General features: G+C 36.3%; 2 protein-coding genes across 13 annotated transcripts in view; both read left to right on the forward strand.

Moving 5' to 3' along the window:
* The window catches only part of Trim13 (tripartite motif containing 13), an 82,723-nt gene extending 76,213 nt beyond the window's left edge, over positions 1-6,510 (forward strand). For all 12 annotated transcript variants that reach the window (XM_087197360.1, XM_087197362.1, XM_087197356.1 and 9 more), the window contains one exon: positions 5,278-6,510. In XM_087197360.1, coding sequence (XP_087053486.1) covers positions 5,284-6,501 — 1,218 coding nt within the window. In that variant the 5' untranslated portion in view covers positions 5,278-5,283 and the 3' untranslated portion in view covers positions 6,502-6,510. The remainder of the gene's footprint in view (positions 1-5,277) is intronic.
* Positions 6,511-6,772: 262 nt separating this feature from the next.
* On the forward strand, positions 6,773-15,779 carry Kcnrg (potassium channel regulator). Its single transcript, XM_004844297.4, is given in 12 exon segments — positions 6,773-6,850; positions 8,325-8,373; positions 8,376-8,415; positions 8,417-8,437; positions 8,439-8,515; positions 8,518-8,544; positions 8,547-8,584; positions 8,586-8,686; positions 8,688-8,900; positions 12,747-12,785; positions 12,787-12,942; positions 12,944-15,779. Coding segments are annotated over 12 exon segments (879 nt in total). The 3' UTR covers positions 12,984-15,779.
* The last annotated feature ends 2,821 nt before the right edge of the window (positions 15,780-18,600 follow it).

An 18,600-nucleotide genomic window follows, 5' to 3' on the forward strand; every position in this document is an offset into this window, starting at 1 on the left:
CTGCTAAGACTTCCATAATATTAAATTGTTCTTTTCATCTTGTGCATTTTTGATAGGTTATTTGATCCTCCTCTTTGCCATAAGTTTTGTTCAGATATGCCCACTTTTATAAACTTTGTACCTGATATCCTTTGTAACGTTTGCTTTGGATTCCCTTGAAATTACAGTTCAAATCTCTCTCAGGACCTTTTCTTGGTTAATACCCTCATCCTCTAATATGATACCTTAAATGAGTATTTATAGTTTTCATGATATTTTACACATGCATAATTAAAAACCTTACAGTTACATAGTTTAGCCATTTACAACATTTTCAAACAATATGAGGAAGTTAGTGTAAAAAAAAAAAATCCTCATTTTATGAAGGGTAAATAGTGCTTCGACCTAGGTACGTATTGAGTAGGTTTTGTGCTTTCCTCTTCACTGGAGTGTGTCTTACAGCCTAATTTGTAAAAAAAACAAACAAAAAACCCCATAGAATTTTAAAAGAGCTGTGATTAAACCATTTTATGAGGATATTTTTGGTATAGGGGATCAAACTTGGGACCTTGCACCACTTTGAGGCAGGAGGCAGCACCACTGAGCTAAATCTCCAGGCCTGAATTTGTTTTTATTTTTCATTTGTATTTTTTTGGTACCAGGGATCGAACTCGGGTCTTTGCGCTTGGGAGGCAGGTGGCTGAACCACTGAGCTAAACCCCTGGCCCTGAATTTGTTTTTAGATGCTGGAGATTGAGCTCAGGGCTCAATCTCAATACATGCTCCACCACTGAGCTACATCCCTACCTTTTAGAATACTGAATTCGATAGCACTAAGGTCTAAGAATTGAGAGAACTCAGGTTCTACACCTACCTGTGTACAATTGAGAGGTCTTCACTGGGAGGAAGGGCCAGTATTTTTAAAGTTAGGTGTTTAGCTAGATGAGCTTAAGTGTGGCATTTTTTTCATTCCTAACCCTCTTATCATCATCTTTTCTTAAGATACGTTAGGTAATAGGCAGATGTATACTAATATCAACTGCCTTAAACTTTTATATTTTAAACTCAGGTAAGTATGGTAACAAGTGTCTTGTTCTTAGTTTTTTACTAAGCTCCACAAAAGTATGATTTTTGGATGGAGGGGTTGAAGGGAGGGCAGGGCAATGGGGAAAAAATAAGAACCAAGAGAGATTAAGTAAAGGTGCAAATTTCCAATGATGAATGTCATTATATTGTATACCTAAAATGTACCAATAAAATTCATTTTTTAGAAAGTATGATTTTTTTTGTAAAGATGATATGCATGGAGAGGTGAGGTGCTCATACATGATTTGATTTTTTAAAAAAAATCAAACATTGTTCCAAGGTATGATAGGCTTTTGGTTTAGTAGAGTTTAGCATAATTTATGAAATTATGTCTGTGAAATAAGTTTCAGTGTTTGCCATCTAGTTACCTGATACTCTTAGGTACTCTTTTGAAATTCCTAAATTTGAAGATGCTTCAAGGCAAGATGGAAGTTTAGTTTAAATCTCTTAAGATAAGAGGTTGAGGATGTGGCACAGTAGTAGTGCTTGCCTTAGCATGCTTGAAGCCTGGGGGGAAAATTTCTGAGCTACAAAGCCTAATTTATTGGCTTTTTCTTTTTCTTTGCTAATATGAACTGAAAGAAATCATGGGTAACATTTTCAAAAACTATTGTCAACAGCCAATGGAATGGAATATGATAATAGGAATCCTTTTTTAAAAAAAATTTAATACATGTTTTTATGGCTTTTATTTAGATGGCCTCCCCAAAGACTCATGTGGTCATAGGTGGGGCTTTTTGGAAGTAGCTGGATGTAGGCTTTGTGAATGTGGATTAAGCATGTGATACTGGGATTAAGGGAATGTGGTACCAAATTAGTCCAATGATTAGAGTTAGTATAGTTCTGGGTGAGGCTGAATGAATTTACTGAAGACAAAAGCCTCACCCTGTGTATACATAGCATCACCCAAAAGGCTTGTAGCCTGGATGGGATGAAAGGGAAAAGCAGGCTTGCTGATTGATGCTGCTTGCTTCTTCACTTTCTCCTGCCTGCTATGCCATGGACTATTTTTCCTCCGAGGTCCCCCTCTGTCATGCCACCCTGCCTTGGAGCCAGCCAACTGTAGACTGAGACCTCTGCAAACTGTGAGCTTAAGTAACCCTTTCCTCCTTTAACTTGTAGGTGTTGGGTATTTTGTCTCAGCAACAAGAAAAGTAACCAAGACAGATGTCTTAAGGAGAATATTATATTGTTTAAGAGTGAATTTATGAATGAATGAGCTGGGCACTGTGGCACATACCTGTAATCTTACCGTTGCTGTAATCCTATTGCTCAGAAGGCTGAGGCAGGAGGATTGCAAGTTCAGAGCCAGCTTGGATTACATACAGAGACCTTGTCTCAAAAAAAAAAAAGTACATTTGTTTTGGGCTGGTCATTTAAAAATAAAGGAATGTAAGAATAATACATACCTACTAGCTTCTATTTCTGTTTTATGAATTGTTTTCCTGTGTATTGTTAGATTTTTACATTTTAAATATTTTGGTAGTTATAGTTCTTATTTGTAGAAGTAGTTCTATACTCACAGTATAGAATTGATAAAAATTTTTTGTAGTATTTCTTGGCTGGATAGATTAGTAGTTTAAAAATCTCTGGTAGTGGTAAGCAGTTATGCATTTGTCAAAAATAGAACTGTACATTCTACTGAATTTTATTGCATATAATTTTATAACTTAAAAACAGAAGTACGGTAGGAAAATGAGGTTGACTTCTATGAGGTGGTAGACAACTAATATATATTCAGCTGTTTTAATTGTTGCTATAAAACACTTGGGAAATTTCTAATTTGGGAGAAATAGATTTGTGTGCTTCAAAATTTAAACCTTTTTTGGTGTTCAGAAACATTCAGAAGAAGTGAATCATGGAAAAGTTGTTTGCCTTTATATAGGTAATTTGTTTTGTTTTGTACCGGGGATCAAACTCAGGACCTTGCGCTTGCAAGGCAGGCATGGGAACCACTGAGCTAAATCCCTGGCCCTATACGGGTAATTTGACATTAAGTTGTAATTTTAACAGTGAACAGGGATTGTGTGTGTTTACATATAGTTTCTGAACTTCTAAAAAAAAAAAAAAAAAGGGAATGTATGTTTTAGATCATGTTAATGGAGTAAGCTGTTGATTTGTTCACTTTTTATGTTTTAGGCATACTTTAAGAAACTTCACTTTACTGTGAAGAATGTTCTTTACTTATGTGACTGTAGACCTTTTTATGTATTTTCCATTAAAACTTTTGAGGCAGCAAAGCCTGCCGTGGTTTCTTGGGTCAGGCTGATGTCTCAATTTTCTCTAAAAGAATTAGCTGTGGAAGTAGTAATATAATTTTGTCTTAGAGAAAGTTTTGAGTATAAAGAGGAGACAGAAAGCTAAGGGAAGAAAATAGTATTTGTCTTTCAAAGTGAATGAAAATAAGTTTTAAATTATAAATCAAGAGTTGTAAGTGGTATCACTAAAAAGAACAAGGGGGATCTGTTGTAATGTTGATGCATTTTTTTTTCTTTTTGGTGTACTGGGGATCGAACTCGGGTCTTTGAGCTTGCGCAGCAGGTGGTGAAACCACTGAGCTAAATCCCCAGCCTGATGCATTTTAAAAAAGACTTTTCAAGTAGTATTTTTCCTCTGTGGTTCATTTTAAGAGCTGTAAGTTGATTATGATTTTGGGATGGCTGTTACTTCTAAATTTTCTTATGTGTGACATTTCCCTTTTTGCTTTTGGTAATATTTGACTGCCTTAAATTTCTTCTTGGGCCTTTTAAGAGTATCTTCCATTTTCTTCAAAATTTTTCTTTCCCTTGGGTGGACCTTTTACATGAGGATGATTTATAAATAAGCTTTGGTGACTTGAAAAATACTAGTTCACTGTTTTATGCATGCAGATCTCTAAATTTTGACTTACTTCATTATACAGTATTCCCTTACATTAAAATAGCCTTCACATTCTTTAATATTTCCACTTATCTCAGAGAAAGTCTTGAAAGTGGGAAGCTGTCAAGCTCACAATGGCAAATGTTTTCCAAAATTCTAATTTCATATAAAAACTCAACTTTTTTCATTGGCAAAAAATTCTGTCATTTTTTCCCCTTAAATTAAGTAGCACAACTGATTTTATTCATTTTCAAGAAAATTTCTGTCAGATAACCTAAATCTGAATAGCTATAGTGTGCCTTCAAGTAAAAATGGTGTTCCATAAAAAAGGCAGCTGGTTTATCTTGCAGCTCAGTCACATTAAGTACTTTTGCTCCAGACACCATCTGCTGGTAGGCAGAAGTGCTTTTGTATGTACTTGTTACATAAAATATTAAAAAGATACATACCCAAGCATCAGGATTTAACAAAATGAATAGTTTTTGCTGCTTCATCAAAGACATTTTCAAATGAAACTGGCACTCCTCACCCCACTTAGTGTGGTGGTGAAGAATGTGCTGGTATTTTGCTGCTGCTTGATTCCTCTTAAGCTTCTAATAGTATCTACCCACAAATGCTTTTATACACTGTTGATGCAAATGTGAGCAAGGTGCAAAATTATGAAAATGATTGTGACCTCGTGGATTCCCTAAAAGGAGAGAACCAGGTTTCTGCCCATTACATTTTGAGAACTGATGCTGCAGAATGATTACAATACAAAATGGCTTTGATTGCTGTTCTGGTAGTTCAAACAACAACCACTTAAAAATTCATGTAATTTTCTAGGCAAGAGTGAATTGCAATTCTCATGCTTTTTAATACCTGTGATCTAGTCTTTGAGATAGAAAAATATGCCAAATCCTGATAAGTTTATATGAGAGTACATGCTTAGCTTTATATTTCTGTGCCTCTTTTAAATAGCATACCATTTTACATTTGTGGGCCCAAAGTAAAGAGCTCATTTTGTTATAAACACTGAGTAGCTTTGTTTCTGACAGCTAGTAGTCAGCTCTCTGTTTTAAAACAATCAGTTGGGTCCTGCTGGTTCAACTTGCATTTGTCCTACTCTTAACCCTGTCTTAGCCAAAGACTGCTAGGGGAAGTCCACACAACAGCCCCTTACTAATGTGGAGCTTGTTCTCATCCTGCTCATTAAACCTGCTGCGGTGTGCATTCCCTTCCCACATTTCTCACTTCCTTTGTTTGGCTGGTTATTTCAGATCATCTTAATGTGAAGATAGCTTCTAATTATTATACAGTCCTACTGGAGGGGATCCCTGGAATAAAATAACATGTTTTCTTTCTCTGTGGTAGGATGTGATGGAGCTGCTTGAAGAAGACCTCACGTGTCCAATTTGCTGCAGTCTATTTGATGATCCTCGAGTTTTGCCTTGCTCACACAACTTCTGCAAAAAATGCCTAGAAGGTCTTCTAGAAGGGAATGTGCGGAATTCTTTGTGGAGACCATCTCCATTCAAGTGCCCTACATGCCGTAAAGAAACTTCAGCTACAGGAGTTAACAGCCTGCAAGTTAATTACTCCCTGAAGGGTATTGTGGAAAAATACAACAAAATCAAGATCTCCCCCAAAATGCCAGTGTGCAAAGGACACTTAGGGCAGCCTCTCAACATTTTTTGCTTAACTGATATGCAGCTGATTTGTGGGATCTGTGCAACTCGAGGTGACCACACCAAGCATGTCTTCTGTTCTATTGAAGATGCCTATGTTCAGGAAAGGGATGCCTTTGAGTCCCTCTTCCAGAGTTTTGAGACCTGGCGTCGGGGAGATGCTCTTTCTCGTTTAGATACCTTGGAAACTAGCAAGAGGAAATCCCTACAGCTACTGACTAAAGATTCTGATAAAGTGAAGGAGTTTTTTGAGAAATTACAACACACATTAGATCAAAAAAAAAATGAAATCCTGTCTGACTTTGAGACCATGAAACTTACAGTTATGCAAGCATATGACCCAGAGATCAACAAACTCAACACAATCTTGCAAGAGCAACGAATGGCCTATAACATTGCTGAGGCTTTCAAAGACGTGTCAGAACCCATCATATTTCTACAACAGATGCAGGAGTTCAGGGAGAAAATCAAAGTAATCAAGGAAACTCCCTTACCCCCCTCTAATTTGCCCACAAGCCCTTTTATGAAAAACTTCGATACCAGTCAGTGGGAGGATATAAAACTAGTAGATGTGGACAAACTTTCTTTGCCTCAAGACACTGGCACATTGATTAGCAAGATTCCCTGGAGCTTCTGTCTGTTACTTGTAGTCCTTCTGCTTGGCCTCATATTCTTTGGCTCTGCCATATTCCTAGAATGGTCTTTGTTTGATGAATTGTCAACATGGAAAGACTATCTTTCAAACTTCAGTTCTTATCTGACTAAAACAGCTGATTTTGTAGAACAATCAGTTTTTTACTGGGAACAAATGATAGATGGGTTTTTCATTTTCAGTGAAAGCGTCAAGAATTTTACTCTGGTGGTGCTGAATAATGTGGCAGAATTTGTGTGCAAATATAAACTATTATAAAAATCTCAACTATGTAGTTCTCTGCTTTTTGATAGAAATTGTTAAAGAACAGAGTAGTAATTCAGAATTTGGGCAAGATTCCAGACAGGTATTTTTCTCCAAAAGTATTCCTTTAAAAAATAATGTCCTATACACACTGATCTAATTAGGTAGCATAAAAATATAGTATTTTAGACCTGAAGCCCTTTTCCCTTCTAAAGAGTGCTTTTAAAATAAATACCCCTTGCCATATTAGCTGTTTATTCTGTGATAAAAATTAGAGGTGAAGAAAATGGCTGTGAGGATGCCTATAGCCCCAGCCACTGGCAAGTGGAGGATCTCTAGAGCTCAGGAGTTCAGGACCAACATGGTAACTATCATAAGACATACAAAACAAAAAGAGGGAGATGAGAGAATATCTGATCTAGGTAGGACACCTAGTAGTGATTGTTCAGGCATGCAGTGAAGACTAGTCTTGTAAAGCAACTTTTTTGGGAAGTGAACATTCTATTTAAAAACAATATGAATGGATTAGATTTCTAAGGTTTTCTAGAGGGTTGACTCCTTTCTCACCAAAATTTAAATTCTATGTAAACAACTGACATTTTTTCTGGTAAGTTTACATTTTTTTTAAGGAGGGTAGAGATTTAAACTTACTCTTTTCTCCTTTGTTTTGTAAATTTTTCACCAAAGGTGATAAACTGCACAAGTGTTCCGTGGCTATGTGAAAGTGTAAGTTTCTTTAAAAATAAGAGGTCCAGCACCTGTCAGTAGCAGGAAAATGGGAAAGCCACCTTTATACTGGCAGCTAAGTGTTGTGGTTCTATTCTAAAGAATCAGCAACAGTAACAACCAAACCAGTCCACTTGTCTCCAGAATTTCAGGTGTAGTAAGAGTTAATTTGATGAAACAATCTATCAGCTATTATAAAGTACAAAGTAACCAGTGAACACTTATTTGCTGTCCTATCTGCTCACATGAGATAAAGATGCCCACAGAATAAAAATGCTTAATTTTCTAAATTTGCTTAGAATTCAGATGAAAAATGAAGAAGCAATCTTAGGAACTGCTTTATTTGTGTCATGCAAAAGACCTTCCTTTGAAAGCCCATTAAGTGGAGTAGAATTGCAGAGAATACAATGTCTTTACCCTAGTCCTTTAGTTGAGGTAAGCAAGGGGTGGGAGGTGGCAAATAAATTCCAAGACTAAGGGTAATTTCCTTCTAGCGGTGAGAGAAGAGTCAAAAGTAGGCTGCTAGGTGAGATAATAGCTGCCTCATTCCTAACACATTTTTGATTTAGCCAATAAATTGTTAAGGGAACCATAAGAAATTCAGACAGTGTTTCTCTGTAAATCTTAGCTCTGCTGTGAGGGTTCATAGTAAATAAGTCTGGGGAGGGAAAATGCTTTTCTCCCAGTAATTTTTTTTTCAATATAAGATTTATACGAGGGCACACCCCTATCCCAAGAATATAGTAAAGGGATCTAGCTGACATCAATCTTAAGATATACTGGCAGTTTCCTAGTTAAACTACTCAGTTTCTTGAAGTTTGTTTTTTTGGACCTGGCACTTACAAGGCAGGCAGCGGAAGCTCTGAGCTAAATCCTTGCTGGCCCTAAACTATTCAGTTTCATATGTTGATTTTTGGTTTTGTATTCTGCAAGTTCCCAAGCAACTCAAATCTGCAAACAGCTATGGATACACTATTTGTCCTACAGTGGTTACACAGCAGGCAGGTTTTGGGAAAGCTTTGTTACTCTCCCCTCCCTCCCCTCCATTTCTTAAGCATATATAACCAGTAACATTTATAGTACTTGGTTTCTAGCCTGTAGTTTGAAGCTAGGGAAGAGTAAGTTATCAGGAACTGTTCACTTTGAATGTGGAAGGGAAGATGATGCAACAAGGCTTTCTACCATAAAGCAGTTTCCTGCCTTGGTTGGCACAAATGTTAGATGGCAGATCAAGAATTCAAGATGGTTGGTGGCCAGATTTTTGTGGACAGAGATAGTGTTTTATTTAGTTTCATCTTAGATTTTTGAGAACTCACTAACTTTTATTACCCACCACTTCTCAGATTATTGTAGGCTTCAGAGGGAGGCTCTTTTTCTATGAACTCCATTCTTTGGTTGAACTTTTAAACCAGCACCTGCTGGGGCTGAGACCTGCTGTCTTGGAGGTGCATTTCCTAAGCCAAAACACTGGAGCTCTTTGCAGTGTTTGACTCTTGCAGCAAAACAGTTGACATGCTAACTAGGATTATAGTGTTTACAGAGCAACCTGCAGTACCTACCTGGAGTAGTAACTCTTTCCCTCCTCAGATGACCTTACTCCCACTGCCTCCGTAAAGACCTTACCATGACCTGGTTTTCTGTTGTGGCTCTGACAGCACTGCTGAGAACCAGATGGAATCAGGTATTTTGTACTTTGAAGTATGTTTCTGCTATTCCAGTTGCTGCTGTTTTGCCTCATAACTGAAAGTTCCTCATGCCTAAAACTTTTTGGAAAAAAATGTTTATTCACATTAATGTTTTATGGTAACCTGTGAAGTTGAGTTAGAATGACTAAATATTTCCTAAACTTGGACACTTTTCAGAATAAAAGGGGACAATAAGAATTATGTGGGATAATAGGAATAAACCAAGCTTACCTAGAGAAAACTGGGACAGTGGTTGTTCAGGTTTTAGTAATTTTATAGATTTTATTCTGTTGGTAATGATTGGGCTTAGAAATTTTTTCAGAGATTACTGGCTTATTTATAGGAATGGCTGTTTCTCCTAATTTCCTTATACATTATATTCTCCCAGTACTTATAATATGAACACTGATTTTTCTTGAGGGAGAAAAATATTTTTAAACATCCTTAAAGGGAGATATATTACTAGGCAAATTTGGTGTCCTGTTACATTCTTGGCTCTTAACTCAAAAAGTTGGGATAAGCTGTCAGTATGTTAAAGATAGCTGTTCTTGAGTCAATTATGCACTTTCTTCCTCTGTTGTTCTTGGCTGAATCCTAAGGCTGATTTTCACCTCTCCCCACTCCCATGAAAAATGTCTTAAGGCTGTTCTATTATTTTGCCAATTGTGAAAGGTAGTTTTAATTTTTAGGAGGAAAAGAAAAGCCTACATATGTTTGATACTCATTTAAAATAAAACACTTTTTCTGTAATGGTAAACATATGTTAGTATACTTGCTAAATGAGCAGTTAAGTCTTCAGAAAGGATGCCTGTGTCTGCCTTTCCCACAACATACCCCTTGATCTTGTTTACCAAATGGTGAATGTGGGCAGTATGACCATACATACATATATATATATATATATATATTTTTTTTTTTTGGTAACAGGAATCGAACTCAGGTCTTTGTGCTTGTGCAGCAGGCGGCGAAACCACTGGGCTAAATCCCTGGCCCAAGCTCATAAATTTTTATACTTATTAAAGTAACCTTTTAAAGTCGAAATGTCATTTTGGGAAATGAGAGCCAAATTAATAGGCTGATTGTGAAGAAAATTTTAAGACCTGATCTTTTTCTCAGACTATTTTAACTATGTGTGCACAGCTTTAGAGTGGGATATGTAAAGGAAAAATGACCAATTATTTGATAAAGAACCAGGAATTGTGGTGCACACCAGTAATCTCAACACTTCAGAAGGTTCAAGGTCAGCCTGGGCTACCTTGACAGTGAGAGTGTCTTAAAAGAAATAAAAGATAAAGTGATTATGACATCTTTTGAGATCCTCTTTCAAAAAGTTAGGAACCCAAGGGAAAATAGTGTCATTGATTTTAAGGAGAAAAATTCTAGGTTAAAAAAAAAGTCTTAGAGCTAAATGCACTTTAAAAACTTCATTTGGAGACAGTAATTGTGGTGTGTATGTTTTGCTGGGAAACAAACCCAGGGTTTTATGCCTGCTAAGAAAGCAGTCTACCACTGAACTACATCTCTTGCCCTAATAGTAATTTTGAAAAACATTAGAAACTGAAATTGAACTATTCTTGTGTGTACACAATGCTAAATGGTTTCCTATTAAGTGCTTATGTTATAGAATCAGCAATTAAAAAAAAAAATCTTTATGTGAGAAAGGCATTATATTTAAACTTCCCCAACATATAATTCTAAAACCAGAAGCTATTTTTATTTTTGCAGCACTATATGGTATTCTTTTTAGTTGTTTTAAGATCAGATTTTTTTCATCCTGAATCTATAATTTTTTTAATATTTGCTAGTTTCAAAGTATAGATAATCTTAATAAAGTGATATTATGGGAATCTGTGGTGATTGGGTGAAAATTTTGGCCTTAAAAGGCCCACTGTTGAGTATATAACAGCCTAATTAGCAGTCATTTAAAGTTTTGCTCACTTCCTGATCTGAATCTATTCAGATGTTTTTGGAAAGTGGAACGTGGTAGATAGAGTAAGCCCAAAGGGGTCCTAATGTAATGTGTCATCATCTAGCTAATGCACTATCCCCCACCAGTTTGATTTACCACTCTATGGTCTTGTTAACCTAGGAAGTTGCTCATTTATTATCATTTAAGTTCATAGTACTTAGAAATATTGGGTCAGCATCTTTCAGATGGCCATTTATGTGATAGCATGTTATCAAGCACAAGTTATAGTTATATGCTTCTAGAGTCTCTTTGGTAGCCTTTATTCTATCTGGCCTCTCTCTTTCTAAATTGGATCAAAAGGAAAAATGTAGTTGCCTTTAAAATTTTTAAGTGTTTCACACACACACACATACACACGGGATTGAACTCAGGATCTTGCACTTTCGAGGCAGGCGCAATGCCACTGAGCTAAATCCTCAGCCCACGTTTACAATTTTTTAAATATACTTCAGTGGTGGAGTGCCTGCCTAGGATGTACCAGGACCCAGGTTCAATCTCCATCATTTGCATTTGTTTTAGTCCATGTTTTTTTTAAAGTCCATTCTTTTTTGGTGCCTTGGAATCTTCTTGTTCAGTTTGGCTTCACAGGGAATCAATGTACTTACTTTTCAGTACATTCTACTTTGGTACATCTACTACTTACTATTTGTATATTCTTTTGTGATAATCTGAAACACTCTCTGACAAATGTTTCTAGGCTATGTAATCAAGGTCTGGGCCTTGGGATAAAAATGATTAATGTTAAAAATGTATTATACCGGGCTAGGGATTTAGCTCAGTGGTTTCGATGCCTGTTGCGCAAGTGCAAGAACCAGAGTTCGATCCCCGGTACCAACAAACAAACAAACAAAACAAAAAAAATGTATTATACCAAACAATAAACTTTTTTGGCAATGTGCTTTGTAGTTTGATAATTCTTAGATTTTATTATTGAATTGTCTTCTTTACCAATAAGGGATTGTTAAATGTGTGGTACAATTACCATGCCATTGTAGGCATGATCATTAAAAAGGGAATGTTCCCAAGCATCTTTTTGCCTCATAGACTACAGACAGTTTAGGTTTCTGCCTTGAACTAATCTAGCATTTTCTTCACATTTCATAAACAGTAGAAGGATAAAGATAACTTCCTTGATGGCAGATAAGGAAGGAATAATATAGCTACACATCTATGCAGTTGTGTTATATTGACCTTCAAGCCAACATACAGCCAGTCTGAAAAGCTCAGGAATTCTTAAATTATATGCATTAATTTTGTGGAGTTGCCAGGAGAATGAAATTTTTTTGTTTTATTTGTTGCATTTCCACTCCAGAGGCTTTTTAGCCCCAAGTTTTACTCTTCAACAGTGTTGAGTAAAAACACAATTAAAATCTTTTTGACATTTTATATTTGCAAAATTTTACCTGAGACGTGGGTTTGGCAGGAATAAGTTACACACACAAAAACCATAATGTCAATGCAGTTGGTAAAATTAGATCTGTGGAGACTATTGTAAAATGTACAAAGTATTCATTAAATTGATAAAATCAATTAATTTGATCAATTAAATAGATTAAAAGCAGTGAATTGAAAATAATTAAATTACAATATATAAAAAATTAGGACAACTTAGTTTGATCAAATTACTTGCTCTGAAACATAATTTTTCAATTAAAATTTATCAATGTTGATTACATTCCTAAATGTGGAATTGAAATGACTTTGGAAATTGCATCAAGGTCGCTCTTTTCAGTATCCCAAATTACTGATTTGGATTTCTATATGAAGTTTCAAAAAAATCAGCTTGAAAAGTGTCTTTGTTGAAGGTTAGAGGTAAATTTATGTGTAGTTGTGTTATTAAAGGGATGCTTTATAATTAAACTTTTTGCGTCTGTCCCCAGGTATGTTGCTATAAAACCTGATAACCAAAAATTGGCCAACAACAAATGTCCTTGGCTTACTGATTGACGGTTTGTTAAAAGAAGGTTTTCATCTTGTCAGTATTAGAACAATATCCTCTGAAGACAAAAGTGAATGCTACAGCTTTACAAGGATAAAAAGCCCTGAAGTCCTCCCCATGAATAAAACAGGAAACCCAGACTATCATCTTGCCAGAGCAACCTGAGAAAAAGAAATGAAGTCATTTCTCTTAAAGGGAAACTGCCGTTTTCTTGTTTGAAAATCCTGTATTTGGAGCATAAATGTTAGTCAAATCTGTACTCAACTTTTTGTCCTCATCTCCTACCATGCCATCTCTGGGCAAGGAAGCCCAATAGTACTTAAGCCACATCGAACTCCCTGCTGCTCTCTAAAAAGCACTGTATACTTGGTGCTTTGGCATATGTTCCTTCAACATTCAGTGCCTCTTTCCCTTTATGAACACTTAACAGACCTTTCAAAGATGGGCTCTAAAGTCACAGTGCTTATTTCTAATTTCTGCTCATTTATTAGTTATGTAATTTAGATGTCATTTAGAATCTTATCAACTAATTTGGGATAATAAAGATATCTCAGGATATGTGGGGATTAAAGGAGTCAAGTGTTCATATTGACTGGCACATAACAGGCACTCAGTAACTCTTAGTGATGAGAATGGTGATGAAAATGGACAACCACTTTCAACTGCATCTCTTTTGTGAGACCTTGTTTTCTTCCTTTCTTAGGCATATTAATCAACTTTGTTTGTTTTTGTGTTGCTGGGGATTGAACCCAGGGCCTCACACATGCCAAACACATACTCTACTACTGACCTATACCCCCAGCCACCCTTCTGTATAGAATTATATACCATCATAAAAACAAATTATTCTTGAATGTAACCTTCAAAGGGTTTTAATATTACTATGTGTAAAGTACTGTGCCAAACACTTGGTGAGAGCAGTAATACTTTTTTTTTACTAGTTAATACCTAAATTTGGTGAAAAGCTTTAGAATAGCCTCTACGAACATTAAAATACACATATACTTTGATTTAGTTTCTCTTCCAGGTGTTATATGTGTCATTTTAAATACTAGGATAAATACCTAGAAAAAGAATCACTAAGTCAAAGAGCACTAAACGCTTTGCAAAGAGTAAAAAGTTGAATGGAAGCACTTAACACCACTTAAAAGTATATAATTTATTCAAAAATATTTTTGATATTGAATATTATAGTAAATTTTCAGGATTTTAAAAAGATTAAGACAGGGGCTGGGGATTTAGCTCAGTGATTCTGCCACCTGCCTTGCAAGTGGAAGGACCCGAGTTTGATCCCCGGTACCAAAAAAAAGATTAAGACAAAAATCCTATTCCGGAGTAACTTATATTCAAGTAAGAAAGTACATCAAAGTTCAATATGAAATGGGTAACTTATGATTCATATTATGAAGTATTATGCAGTCCATAAAAAGAATGAGGCAGACTTTACAAGTGGGGTAAAAAACCTCTCAAGTAAAAAAATTGTATCAAGTGGAAAAAATGTATATAGTGTCTATTTATGGAAAAATATATGAACATTTAAAAAGAAATGCATAGAATTCAGCAATGACAGAAGTTAACTGTGGAGGGGGAGCTGAATGAGTGAGGCTCTGGTAAGATTTACTTTTCATGAAATGATATGGATGTATACTTATTGTTAAAAAAGCCATACCTGAGAGAGCGTGTGAAGAGGTACTGGGGAAGTGGGGAGGCTATTATGGCATAGTATGACCTATTGTCTCTCCTAGTGACCCAGATTTTACTCTACCACATAACATTTCCACTTAGTAATTAGGCTGAAATTTCTAGTGGTTACTTACAGATTTCTGGGTTCTAGGTTGGCAAAAAAAGATTTAAAATTGAAATGCTATACGTTTTTTGTTTTGTTTTGTTTTGTTTTTGGCAGCTTAACCCTTTCTTTCTGCAGAAAAGCCAACTTGTTTTAGTTTTGGGGATCCTGTGTTTGGTGTAGTTCCCTTGCTGACATTATTTGCTAGAGCACAATATTTCTATTCTGATAAAATTTTGCCATGTGTGTGATTTAACTATTTGAGTAAATTGGCACTGTTTAATTCTGTATAGTGCTTTGCTGAGAGGGAGGGAGGGAGGGAGGGAGGGAGAGAGAGAGACTGAGACTGAGATTTTCATATGGATACCAGTTAACTTTTTTGTTTTTTGTCTTTTTTTTTTTTTTGATGCTAGGGATCAAGCCCAGGATCTCCTGCATGCTAGGCAAGCACTCTACCACTGAGGCATGTCCTTGGTCCTACCAATTAACTCTTAACTTCTTAACTGAATTAATTTGTCTGTTTTAAGTTATAAGAAAATAATGACAAGCTTGTGTTGGCCAACTACACTGAAAACCTTGTTCTAATAAATCATATGTACAAATCATCACAGTGGCATAGTAAGGTTTGTCAGTCCTAACAACAATATTGGGGCCTCCTCTAGTCTCCCATTTCTGTTATGTTTGTTTCAGCTTCTTTACATCACCAACAAGGCTAAGGCAAGAAAGATTTTAACTTAGGATCCATCCCATCCCCTGCCCTCCTCCACTTTTGTTCTTATTCTGGGTTTTTTTTTTTTTTTTGGTACCAGGGATTGAACTGGGTCCTTGCGCTTGCGCAGCAGGCGGTGGAACCATTGAGCTAAATCCCCGGCCCCACCCGCCACCTTTGTTTAATTGAGACAGGGTCTGGCGTCTTGCTATGTAGTTTAGGCTGGTCTTGAACTCACTATGTAGCAATCCCAAGCTGGTCTCAAACTGGAGGCAATCTTCCTGCCTCAGCCTCCAAAGTGCTGGGATTATAGGCATACACCACCACATTCAGCTTAGTTTGGCATTTTTGAAATTTAGTAATTTATAAGGGATTGGAAGTTCTTCATAGAAAGATTTTCTGAAAAGGAGATCTAGTGCAAAATTTCACTCTTGAGGGCCAGGGATTTAGCTCAGTGGTTTCACTGCCTGCTGCGCAAGCGCAAGGACCCAAGTTCAATCCCCGGTACCAAATAAATAAATATATAAATAAATAAATAAATTAAATAAAATAAAATAAAAAATAAAATAAATTTCACTCTTGAATATGTAAGTCACAATTATAGTGGTAAAGTTGGAACAAATTCAGGCTGTGTTTAAAATACACCTGAAATCAGGAGCTTGAAGTAGTATATAATGTTTGGGGGAAACCAGTGTGAGATATATGGTTTAAAACAGGGATGGCAAACCTTTTAGAGCTTTCAGTGATATCAAACAGCATGCATACCATAGGTTGGCCACCACTGGTTTAGGGAATCAATCTATTTCTAACTTTCCTTGCATACCATTTACATCTAATAAACTTCTGCTTTGCTTTGCCTTTGTACTGATTCTCTAAAATTGCCGTGGGCTGAGCCTGAAGATGGTACTTCATCTCTTCCCTGCTCCCTTTCTCCTCCATAGATTAGAGACCCCTCCATATTGTAGACCCTGAATGCACAGTCCCAGGAAACAGTTACACTGCATCTTCTCCTGCCCCCTTCCTGCGCATGCCCCCATCACGAAACAATCACCCTACTTTCCACATAGGGCACATAGGCCACGTAGCACTATTTGCCCCACCTTCTCTTGCTGTTTGGCTTCCACTATAAATAAAAGAGCATGTGGTGCTCCAGGCAACCATTAGCTCCCGACAACCTATGGTTCTACTTGGTCCCAAACTTCAACAATAATCTTGGTCTCTTTGTCGTTTTTTCTTCATCTCCCACCACTCTCCCCAGCTTCCAACCCTATGCTGTACAGGTTGTGGCATCAAATAATAGAAATAGTCATATCACTAGAGATATACATCACCAAAGACTATGCTAGGGTAATAAAGATTTGCTAAGAACATTTTAAAGTTACTATGTGTAGAGGAAGTTGGCTGTAGTGGCAAATTCAGCAACTCAGAAGCTACTAAGGAAATTCTGAAGAATAAATTTAGGAAATTATATTATCTTCCTGGGGCCAGATCACCCACAGGAGAGAGCAATATAGCATTAAACTTGGTGTTTTAAAACAAAAAACTCAACAAATACAGAGAAGAGATGAAAATATATTATTAAAGATAAATGGATTTCTGGGGTATTAAGTAGTAAAAAATCACAACTACCCACCAATTTTGTTATAGAATTATATTTCAAGAAATACAGGGCCGGGGTTTTAGCTCAGTGGTTCCGCCACCTGCCTCGCAAGCTCAAGGTCCTGAGTTCGATCCCCGGTACCAAAAAAAAAAAAAAAAAAGAAATACTAGGCCTACCATTGGGACTATTAAAGATGAAAAATTATGTTCAAATTTCTTAAAGTACTCGTCATCTAAAATGGTTTAATACACAGTATTTATCTAAACTGTGAGATAGAACACAAAATCTTTTGGGTCAGTTGTTTTATTTTGTTTTTGAGATAGCGTTTTACTATGTAGTCCAGACTGGCCTCTAACTTGTGATCCTGTCTGTTTCCTGAGTGCTGGAATTATAAACCACCATGCCTGGCTCACAAAAGTGTTTTAATGGACAAAAAGCTAAAACCTTACATGGGTACAAATAGGAAATAAGCATTAGGCATAGCACAGAATCAAAAAGGAACTAAACATGGAGCAAAATAAATGGGACTTGGCTACTAAAACTAAAATGTACTAAGACTTGTCTAACTGTACAGGGCCTTTAGGTGGGTAGTCTCCTGCACCTTCAGATTTCATACCAATAACTCAAATCCAGAAATCATTAAGACAAACAGCTTTTCACCATATTGGCTGTGTAAAACATATCAAATACAAACTTTGTACTTTGTTACTCTTCATAATTTCTCAACACTTCTGTAAAGAACATAATTGTCATTAGGTTCCCAAGTAGACATGATTTACCGTTTATGTAATGTAACTCAGCAACAGAGTATTTGCAAAGCATGAGCAAGGTTCTGGGTTCAATTCCCAGAACAATGACAACAACAGCAGCAATAACAAAAAGATTCCAAAGAAATTTGATTGTAATGTCTCAGGTTCCATGAGTTCTTTTAAGATGAAAATTAAGTAGTGCTTTATAGTCCGTGTCCCCCCTCCGCCCTTCCCCCCCAGTGCTTGGTACCTAATGGTTCATGGACTGACCTGAAATGTTTGGAAAGCTATAGTCTTGGTGAACAGATACTTGGAAAAACAAGAATTATGGTAGATTCAAAGATGAGTAAAAATATTTATATAATCGTCTGGACGAGCTGACTCAAGTAACAGACTACAGAAGAAAATCTCATGGTGTTTTCTATTACAAATTTACTTGGATAATTTCATACCAAAATGAGATGAAAATATAGATGTATACAGGAACCCTAACTCACTGGAAGTTACACAAAATTATACATTTAAGCACAGTAAGACAGCTCAGCCATACTGGAATATACATAATTTGTTAATAAAAACATAGCACTACAAAAATGCTTAGTAATTAAAAACATTGAGAGAGAATACAAGTTCAGAATGAGTGTCTCATGGCTATAATTGATATTAAAACTTCACTTACCTCCATAATTTAAGAGTCATGAAAATATAGAAGTTAGCACACCGGGCATGCAAGTCAGATGTAACTCGGACAAAAAAAGTGGAAATGATTTCCAGTTCTGGTTAATCCAACTTGAGGTTGTAGGTTCACCAAACTTGTATTAATCAAGTAGTTAAAGGATCAAAATACCCAAACATCTTCATAGATCCAGAGGACATATTACTAAAGTTTTTAAGGGTTATTTTGGAAGTACGGATTAACATTTTTGGTTTCTTTCTTTTTTGTTTTTTGAG

This window comes from Heterocephalus glaber, unplaced genomic scaffold, assembly GCF_053883595.1.
Source record: "Heterocephalus glaber isolate CG9 unplaced genomic scaffold, H.glaber_assembly_v1.0 deba00001666, whole genome shotgun sequence".
NCBI classification, from domain to species: Eukaryota; Metazoa; Chordata; class Mammalia; order Rodentia; family Bathyergidae; genus Heterocephalus; species Heterocephalus glaber.